Below are 10870 nucleotides of genomic sequence, written 5' to 3' on the forward strand. Positions count from 1 at the left end.
CATAAAATGACGCTGTTAAAGAAATATGTTGTTTCTACATCAATTTGAAGATTAAATGTGAAATTATTAAAATGTAAAAGTATATTTTAAAATATTATTGTTATGTGTGATTAATCGTGATCAATTGACAGCACTAATATATATACTGTATATGGTGGTAAGAGCATTGTGTTAACAACGCAAGGTTGTTGGTTCGAGCCCAGGGGATTGCACATACCTATGTATAAATGTATAGGATAATGCAATGGAAGTCGAAAGTGTCTTCCAAATGCGTAAATGTAAATATATATATACAGTATATATATAATGCTGATCATACAATAATACATAATGTAAATGTGCATCAGTCTCCTGCTGCGCTGTTCACAGCTTCCTCACTCTCCTCTTTCCATCGACTGCTCTAATCTGTCACTAATAACTTTGTTTCGGGACTTCATGAGATGATTTTATTCATTGGTGGACAGAAAACACAAAGCGCCTTAACTAACTTAAATGTTCAGCGCAGTGTTATGTGTGTGCGTGCCGGCTGCGTCAGAGCGCGCATTTCCTCAACGCGAGTGTATACTTAATTTTCTAAACAAGAACAAGTGAAATAAATAATATAAATACGATAACCATATGTAGAGTCGAGTGTTTATTTTCATTTTGTACGTTGATTAGGACAGCCTGCTTTATTAGCAGTTTTATTTTCGCTTTGCGAAATGATCTCTCTCTCTAACGTACCTGCTCTCACGCAGCACCCGATGCGTTCTCAGGTAGCGAAATTTGGCATTGATTGATTTAATGTGAATCGATACTCTGTAGTACCGACGTAATTCGGTCGGTGGCCTTAAAAGTACCGAGTCCGGTACCCAACCCTACTCATAACTTTTGAACAAGGACAAAAATCGCAATTCTTTTGAGTCACGTCTGTGCAACTCAGTCCAAAGATAGTCTGAGCCAATTTTTGTGACAATCGGTCACAATTTTTAGGACTAGTAGCAAAAAAATGCAATACTGTACTTTTCGAGATGGCCACTACTGTAATGGCCGGAGTCTTAGTGTAAGGCATGGAATGCGATGAGCGTTACGAGTGCATGACGTGTGCCGAGTAGAATTTTTGTACATCAATGGGTTGAAAAGTGACAGCCGTTTGAAAAGTGCATTTTTTAACTGCTGGTGGCGCTATAGAGTGAGTGCTAGAGACCCCATAATTGGTCACATGACTATTGAGGACCACCACTACGAGTGTGACAAATTTCATCATTTTCCTATTTACGGTTCATAGGGCTGCCAAAGACTCCCATTGGTTAAGAATAATAATAATAACAGGAATAATAATGGCCATAGCCCCTTCGGGGCTTGGCCCCTAAAAATATGGTCTTGAGACCGAGTTCAAGACAGAGTCTCGAGACTTCAATACTGGTACCTCAGGCTCATTGGGTGTTTTGGACCACAAGACACTCTCAGCCAAGGGAGGCCCACCATAGGCTGATCAGACCTGGGTGTGTGTTGCATTGTTACATGGTCATTTGGCAGCCTAGACTGTGTCCATCCGCTTCAACCACAGCCAGTGGCTTCTTCTTTCAGCAACTTTGGCCAGTTCTTGATTATATTACGCTGGACCTGTCCTCTGATCCCCACTTCCTGTATCAATTATCTTATCCAGATTAGGGCTGCAGCTTCAACAACACTTACTTTGTTGTTAGCATGGTGGAATCACACCTCAACGCAACCATACGTTAGCCAATGGCTAAGGCTGCCCTAGCCCCACTGGCACTGTTAACGCATGCTCAGTGCCCTCGGTTCCGTATGGCATAACAACACAACCATATGTGCCAACCTGTTGGCTAAGGCTGTTCTAGCCCCACTGGCACCGTTAATGTATGCTCAGTGTCCCCGGTTCCGTATGGCATAACATTATAACACACAATAAGCAAATCAATTGGTCTGTGCAAGAAACTGAACGCTATTATCGCATCTGTGGGTGAATTCCAATCTCATGCATGTGCCACAAGCATTTAGAAGGGCAGATCCTTTAAAGTGAAAGTTCTGGAGGGAGATGAACAGCGTTTTTTTTGTAAATATAGCCGTTTAAATCATACACAATGAATGCAGTCTTAAAAACAACACGGTTTTTCCCTTATCTGAGACAACAGTTCAAGTGGTGTACCCTTTCTGCAGTTACTTTCAAGGGCACAAGATGCATTTTGGAACACGACCTATCGAGTGTGCAATCCGACTGCCTGTGGCTGTGGACTGCTAATTATAACATTGTAAATAACATTAAGTTTCTTGTACAAACCGATCCAATCTATTTTTTAGATGTCAATATATTGTTATGAGCTGTGGGAATAACTGTTTTATTGAATGTAGCAGCATTTTGGACTTTCAAAGATGTGGCATCTCAGGACGTGCATTTCTTGAAGCTCACCGTTCTTAAAGTCTCTCTTTGAAAACCAGGTAAAGATGATTGGCAGACCGTATTTGGAGGACCAGTTGACTAACTCTGGCGTAGAGGCTACGGCGTAGGTCCAACTCAGAACAAGGCTCTAAAGGTCATGTTTCAAAGTTGTAAAGTAATTTAGATAAGCATCTGCGAAATGCATAAGTGTAAATGACAAAAACTTCTTGTAAAAGACAACTAATATAGGATTAGAGCTGCCCCTTATTACTTGTAGCAGTAACTAGAAGTTAACGCCTCAAAAAATACTAATACTAAGAGACAATGTTGACTGCTCCGATAACCCAAGCTACCAAGCTGATATCTATGCATCTAAAATGTCTTGGTTACGGATGTAACCTCAGTTCCCTGATGGAGGGAACGAGACGTTGTGTCGAGCTGACAGATGGGGTTCGTCCTTGAGAACCTATCGCTTCCGACTTCTTTAGAAAAGGCCAATGAAATTGGCGAATGAAATTTGCATGCCGGACTCCGCCCCCGGATATCCAGGTATAAAAGGGAGACGGCGTGCTGCATTCATTCACCTTTGTTCTGAGGAGCCTGAGACCTCTCACGACGGCTGCAGCGGGTAGCACGTGTTGTGGCATAAAGGACACAACGTCTCATTCCCTCCATCAGGGACGTTGTGTCGAGCCGACAGATGGGGTTCCTATGGAAAATGCCACAATGCTCGATGGGGGGGTTACAACGTCCGGTAGCACTAGGTCAGGTTATAGCTATGTTGTGGATAGCTCAGTTGGTACCCGGCCTAAGGGGCAGGGCTGCTCTGCCCAACCCCCCCACAGGAGGTGCTTGCTTAGTGATGGATGGAGTGCCTGTTCTTCACCCAGTGTGGGAAGAAGGGAGGCTAAATTAGTACGCTGACCCACCTAGAAGAAAGGGGGAGGAGGTATTGTCATAGGCATACACCCTACTGGCTGCCGGTCCTACATGTTGCCATGCAGGACGCGGGCTGATACCGGTTCTACGTGGAGGTTGTAGAACCTCGCAAAGGTGTTGGGTGTAGCCCAACTCTGCGTATGTCTGCCAGAGAGGCGCCCCGCGCCAGTGCCCACGAGGAGGCTATACTCCGGGTGGAGTGAGCTCTCACTGCTAGTGGGCACGGGCGTTCTTGGGATTGGTATGCCGTCGTGACAGCGTCCACAATCCAGTGCGCCAACCTCTGTTTGGAGACAGCCCTCCCCTTTTGCTGACCTCTGAAACAGACAAAGAGCTGGTCAGAGCTCCTGAAGCCCTGCGTGCGGTCTAAGTAGAGGCGCAGTGCGCGTACTGGACACAACACGGACGGGGTTGGGTCTTCCTCCCCGGTAGGGAGTGCCTGTAAATTCACCACCTAATCCCGAAAAGGAGAGGTGGGAACTTTGGGCACGTAGCCAGGCCGAGGTCTCAGGATAATGTGAGAATCACGGGGCCCGAATTCTAGAATGCTTGTAGGTCCCCTACCCTCTTGAGGGAGGCGAGCGCCATCAGGAGAACCGTCTTTATCGTGAGATGAGAAAGAGCGGCATCTCCTAGGGGCTCGAAGGGGGGCCTGTTGAGGCCCGCCAGGACCACATCAAGGTCCCAAGAGGGCATGGAGCGTGGAGGAGGCGGGTTCCGCCTTCTTGTGCCCCTTAGGAACCTGATGACCAGGTCATGCTGTCCTAGAGACTTTAAAGCAACTGAGTCGTGAAGAGCGGCAATGGCGGCTACATACACTTTCAGTGTGGATGGGAGAGGTTAGTCTCGAGTCTCTCTTGTAGAAAGGACAGCACGTTCCCGATCGAGCAACTCCGTGGGTCTTCTCTTCGAGAAGAGCACCAGGACGAGAAGAGGCGCCACTTATAGGCGTATAGCCGCCTAGTGGCTGGTGCCCTTATGGTCTCTACCACCGCTGGGGGTAGGCCACTCAGGGACTCCTCGTCCCATCCAGGGGCCAGACATGGAGGTTCCAGAGGTCTGGCCTGGGATGCCATAACATGCCCTTCCCCTGGGAAAGCAGGTCCTTCGTCTGGAGAATCGGCCAGGGGGGAGCTGTCGTCAAGAGCGTTAGCTCCGAGAACCGGTTGGGCCAGTGTGGCGCAACTAGTAACACTTGATGCTTCTCTTCCCTGACCTTGCACAGGGTCTGTGCAATGAGGCTCACTAGGGGGAAGGCGTACTTCCGCTTGTCCCGTGGCCAGCTGTGTGCTAGGGCATCTGTGCCAAGGGGGGCCTCGGACAGGGAGTACCAAAGCAAGCAATGGGTGGTGTCTAGGGAGGCGAACAGGTCTACCTGAGCCTGCCCGAACTACACCCAAATGAGCTGGACTGCGCGGGGGTGGAGTCGCCACTCTCCGCAAGGCGTCGACTGACGAGAGAGCGCGTCGGCTGTCTGGTTCAGGTCGCCTGGGATATATGTGGCTTGCAGGGAGTGGATCACCTGTTGACTCCACAGGAGGAGGCGTCAGACGAGTCGTGTTAAATGCCGTGAGCAAACGCCACCCTGGCGGTTGATATATGCTACTGCAGTAGTGCTGTCCGACCGGACCAGCACGTGCTTGCCCTGCACGAGAGGTAGTAGTCTCTTCAGTGCAAGTAGCATGGTCTACAACTCTAGGCAATTGATATGCCAGCGCAGGCGGGGGCCCGTCCACCGCCCCGACACTGTGTGCCCGTTGCACACTTCACCCCAGCCCTGCAGGGAGGCGTCCGTCGTCACCATGACATGCCTCGTAACCTGCCCAAGGGGGACCCCTGTTCGAAGGAAGGTCATGGAAGACCAAGGGGTTAGGGTGCGTCGGCAGAGAGGCGTAACTACCATCCGCCTGCTGCCGGTGTGCCACGCTCTCCAGGGAACTCGACACAGTAGCCAGTGTTGGAGCAGTCTCATGTGCATCAACCCGAGGGGTATCACCCCCGCTGAGGATTCCATGTGTCCCAGGAGCCTCTGAAATTGTTTCAGGGGGACCGCTGACTGCTTAAAATGTTCCAGGCAGTTCAACACTGACTGGGCGTGCTCTGTAGTCAGACGCGCTGTCATGTAGACAGAGTTGAGTTCCATACCAAGAAAGAAGATGCTCTGCACAGGGGAGAGCTTGCTCTTTTCTCAGTTGACCTGTAGTCCCAGTCGATCTAGGTGCCGGAGCACCAGGTCCCTGTGTGTACACAACAGATCTCGCGAGTGTGCCAAGATAAGCCAGTCCATCAGCAACCCCAGGGGTTGGTTTGATGGCTGGCAGTGTAGGTCTCTCGCCGGGGGGGACCCCCGGGGAGGAGACTGGCTCTGCTGGTTTGCCTGCCTGGCAATGCAGCTCCACGCACCGTCGATTTGAGAGTGCTGAGGGCTGCAATGTATATTCGATGTTGCATCTCGCCAAGATGCAATGTCGAGTTGCCGAACACCGTCTTGCAGATTGTGAGAGCGGCTGTAAGAAACACCCAGGGAGATTGGAAACTCTTTTTGTGAGGAAGTGGGCGCTAGGCCCCCAGAGGGATCTCGAAGGTCTGTAGGCGGCCGAGTCGTGGCGGGGTAGGATGTGGCTGATCGCCTCCGTCTGCTTCTGCTTCACCTTGCGCGATGGGCACGTCGAGAAAGGGGACTTTCTCGGCATCGCCCATCGGCGCCAGGTTGAGCCAGAGATGTCTTTTCCTGGACCACAAGTGTGGACATCTCCCGACCCAGGGCCCGCACGGTCCTCCTCTCGTGGATCTCTTTCAACGCCTTGGCCTGGTGGACCTGCAGGATGGCCATGGCATGGAGAGAGGAGGCCTACATGCCTTGGATGGGAGTTTCAGTTGACCTCTCCAGGTGGCCGCCGTCTGCGGGCACAGGTGCACCGCAACTGCACGTTCCAACTGGGGTACGTTGACGTAACCTCTAGCTGCCCCACCATCGAGGGAAGAAAGGGCGACGGAACTGGTTTGACGTGTATGAGCCGAGAAAGGGGCGTTCCACGTCTTCGTCAGTTCCTCATGCACCTCCGGGAAGAATGGAACCGGGGTTGGGCGCGGCTTGGAGTCGTGCTCAGAGCCCAGGAACCATGTGTCCAACCGTGAGCGCTGGGGAAGAGGCAGTGCAGTGCACTGCAGCCCAATGCTCACGGCGGCCCGGGAAAGCATGGCCGACATCTCAAAGTCCGCTTCTTCCTCAGCTTGACCCCTCGTGGGGGGGAGCTGCAAGGAATCGTCAGGATCGGATACTAGCAGATCGACCTCTGATGCTGCGATCGACATCTCATCATCTTCACGCACCGTTTCCGAGTGCGTGAATGAGGATCCAGACGGTGTGCCACCGCCTTCTTGGGAACGGTCAGATGAGTGAGATAGGGTGTGAGCAGTCCGCGAGCGCTTGGCTGACGGATTTACGCTCGAAGTAGCCCCCATATCACCCTCGCTGCTCGCCTTGGCGGACGGTATGGCCTTAGCCATTCTCGTCACGGCCCGGGAAGCATGCGAGGTGGTGGCTGGTTCTCGAGAGAAGACAGCCACACGTGACCGCAAAGTCTGAATGCCCATCTGCCCACAGTGCGGACAAGATGTGTCAACGAAGGCTGCCTCAGCGTGCTGGAGACCCAAACACTTGAGGCCAACATCGTGTCTGTCCCCCTCCTCGATGAGGGTATCGCACCCACGAGAACAGAGGGACATGCCACGCTGGAGAAATTTGCTCTTTTAATCTCAAAAACCTCTAGAACCGCCGAGACGCCCAGGGGAAGTGGCCGCAGGAAGGGACAGTCCACTGCGCCACGTTGTAGAAACTGGCAGTCTTTAGTTGCTATCTTGTAGCGAAGTCTGTAAATCATGAGCGAAGGCTCCGAAGAACAAAAGGTGAATGAATGCAGCACACCGTCTCCCTTTTATACCCGGATATCCGGGGGCGGAGTCCGGAATGCAAATTTCATTCGCCAATTTCATTGGCCTTTTCTAAAGAAGTCGGAAGCGATAGGTTCTCAAGGACGAACCCCATCTGTCGGCTCGACACAGCGTCGAGAGAACGACAGAAAGGGAACTATAAATATTTCACTTTGTTTCCTGAGTAATTTCTGTCAAATAATAAGTACTTAAAACTGTTGTTTATAAATTCTGGTAACAAACACGTTAATACAGTTGTGGTGTATGTGCGATTGTCTTTCTGTGTAAAATGTTTTTGGCTACCTGTCGCACTGAACTTTAATAGTCAAAGCTGACAATTTCTCTCCAAACAGCTTCTGTGGTGGTTCAGACCTCGACTCATTCTAAGTGGCCACACCCACAGTGGTTGTGAGGTTGTGCATGAGAACCGCTACCCTGAGGTCAGTGTACCATCCTTTAACTGGAGGAACCGCAACAACCCCAGCTTCATTCTGGTAAACTTACTTTTTGAAAATAATTCAAACCTTACAGTTTAGTATGATGTTTCATGCTCATAACAATTGACTTAAAACGTATGCCGATTGTTAATAAGTTCATAATCAATCGCAAACAAATAAAGAGACCACTCCAGTTGTGTCAAATGTCTGCATGAGTTTTGACAATTCCGGTCCACTGTGTATTGAATTTCAACAAAAACAAACCTCAGGAATGACATAATGTCATCCAACAGCAATGTAAAAGACAGAGAAAATGCAAAGACGCATGATGAAGTTGTTAAAAAATCTGACTTAAAGCACATGTGAAAACATGTTTTTTGTGTTGTTTTCTTTCCAGCATTCAAGATTTGCAAACACTGTAGCGTTTTTGTTATTTTGACCAGTTTGTCTCCTTTCAGTTTTATGCAATGTTTTCATAAATAATATTTTCATTTTGAATTTGGGAGAATTTTTGTGACTAGTTCACAGAATGAAACAAAAAAGGTCATTTTTAAACACTTACAGTACCAATAAAGTAAAGACCCGATTTATGTCAAATTTGTACTTTAGTAACCATATTGTTCAGTTCACTGGAGTAATTCTGAAATTACCCTTGCATCTAGCTCCCCCCGGTCATTTTGCACCCTAGGCTAGGCATGCAGCGATTTCCTTGGTTCACTATTAACCGTGCTTAAAAACGTCACGGTTAATTAATCGTAAAGACTCTGTTACATCGCATGTTTCTGTTGCACGGAACGGAAACGTTGCAACTTGCACAAAATGGAAACAAAGTTACACCAGCGGTGCACCAGCTTAAAGAGCCATGCTTATCAGAGACACGGAGGCCACGACACACACTAGATTAACTATGGCAGAGAGACCAAACAGCCAATCTTATATGTACATTCACAATCAAGGCTGTGGCGGTGACAGTTGGGCTTTCAGTGCAATGTAAACAAACAAAGAGCCATATAAGTTAATGGAGTAGCACACCGGACAAGAAGCCTCACGTCGAGGACAGCTCACAGGATGTGTACATTCTCTATGCGCAAACTCAAATTCCAAGTCTATTCCTGACGCAAGTTGATCCAATTTAACTTATTTTATGTTATTTAGCGAATGTTTATGTTTAGGCTCAAAAGCTGCTGCCTCTGCACAAGCTCGACAGAGCTTGCACAACAAGACTAAATAAAAATAAATAAATTTACTAATAAGGTAAATTATAGTTTTAAGATTATCATTAATAATCTAATAGCATTTGAAATTTTGTGGTGAAGACGTGTCAAGTGACTGCATCCTTCTTTATCCAGCTCTATCATCTCAGCTCTTGTCAGGTCGCCGCTTTACATTCTCTGCTCTACCATCAGGGTTGGCCATGAACTGCATCCTGCTCGCTGTGGTAACCTCGGAACAATGAGACAAGACTGGCTGAGAGTAGAGTACTGTTCTGCACTCTTTGATGCAACAAGTACATCAGTTGTGTTTTTGGTTCCGGTTGATCTAACTAATGCAGCCTAAACCCTCAGAGGATTTATATTATGGAAGTGTAGTGTATGCGAGATTAAAAAGATGCATTTTTAGTCTAGATTTAAACTGACAGAGTGTGTCTGACAGTGCAGGGAAGACTATTCCAAAGTTTAGGCACTAAATAGGAAAAGGATCTACCACCTGCACTTGATTTTGAAATTCTAGTATTACCAACTGACAGTTGTAATAAACAAGATTTTAAAGTTAACGCAATGCTTTATAGGTAACCAGTGCAAAGTTGACAGAACCGGGCTAATATGTTCATACTTTTTTGTACGTATAAGAACTCGAGCTGCCGCGTTTTGGACCAGTTGGAGTTTTTGTAATAAGCCTGCAGGGCAACCACCTAACAGTGCATTACAGTAAAGTAAACGTAGATAACGTTACAGATGCCTTAGGAATGGCTTTCAAAGACACTCTTAACTCCATGGGCATTAGTCAACATGTGTCAGGACCCACTCACCTTCGTAATCATACTTTAGATTTAATACTGTCTTACGGTATAAATGTGGACGACGTTAAAATCCTTCAGCAGAGTGAAGACATTTCGGATCATTATCTGGTATTATGTTTGCTTCACTGGCCTACGGCTGCAAATAAAACTCATTGTTACAAATATGGTAGAACAATAACTTCAACTACCAAAGATGCGTTTCTCGATAATCTGCCCGAATTGTCTCAAATCATGAGAAATAACGTTGAAGATCTTGACATTACCACTGAAAATTTTAATTCCACCTTCTCGGTAACGCTAGACAAAGTTGCTCCACTACGTTTAAAGAAGATTAAAAATGGCAGCCCCACACCGTGGTATAATGAACACACTCAGGCTCTAAAGAAAGCGGCCCGAAAAATGGAGCGCAACTTTAAGAAAACTAAATTAGAGGTATTTCGTACAGCATGGAAGGATAGTATTCGAAAATACAGGAAAGCCCTAATAACTTCTAGATCCGCCTACTTTTCATCACTAATAGAAGAAAACCAGCACAACCCTAGGTTTTTATTTAACACGGTGGCTAAATTAACAAAAAATAAATCGTCAGTGACTTCTGATCCTGTATATCAGCATAGCAGTGATGAATTTATGAACTACTTCACATATAAAATCCAAGATATTAGAGAAAAAATTATAACAATGCAATCAGAAGTGAAACCCGCTGAACAAACTAACTACAGCGCCCTTAAGGAGAAAATGCAATTATTTTATACCGTAGATCAAGATGAGCTGTCTAAAATTATTAGATCATCTAAATCAACAACATGCATACTAGACCCTATACCTACAAATCTACTGAAAGAGATGCTCCCAGAAATTATAGATCCTCTTCTTGGTATTATTAACTCATCTCTGACATTAGGACATGTGCCTAAAGCATATAAGGTGGCTGTTATAAGGCCCCTTGTCAAAAAACCCCAACTCGACCCTAGAGAACTAAGGAACTACAGGCCTATATCGAATCTACCTTTCATATCTAAAGTTCTGGAAAAAGTAGTTTCAACTCAATTATGCTCCTTCCTCCAAAGGAATGACATCAATGAAGAATTCCAGTCTGGATTTAGAGCATGTCACAGTACAGAGACTGCTTTGATCAGAGTTACAAATGATCTGCTA

The 10870-nt window shown here is 47.0% G+C and overlaps 1 protein-coding gene across 2 annotated transcripts in view; it reads left to right on the forward strand.

Annotated features, from left to right (window-relative positions):
* Positions 1–8896, forward strand: part of mppe1 (metallophosphoesterase 1) — a 45212-nt gene extending 36316 nt beyond the window's left edge. Inside the window, exons 8-9 of one of the 2 annotated variants that reach the window (XM_057328152.1) lie at positions 2443–2537; positions 7609–7710. In XM_057328152.1, coding sequence (XP_057184135.1) covers positions 2443–2511 — 69 coding nt within the window. In that variant the 3' untranslated portion in view covers positions 2512–2537; positions 7609–7710. Of the gene's footprint in view, positions 1–2442; positions 2538–7608 lie in introns of both variants that reach the window. The other variant, XM_057328151.1, reaches the window with a different exon arrangement.
* The last annotated feature ends 1974 nt before the right edge of the window (positions 8897–10870 follow it).

Source organism: Triplophysa rosa, unplaced genomic scaffold (assembly GCF_024868665.1).
Source record: "Triplophysa rosa unplaced genomic scaffold, Trosa_1v2 scaffold378_ERROPOS86667+, whole genome shotgun sequence".
Classification (NCBI taxonomy): domain Eukaryota; kingdom Metazoa; phylum Chordata; class Actinopteri; order Cypriniformes; family Nemacheilidae; genus Triplophysa; species Triplophysa rosa.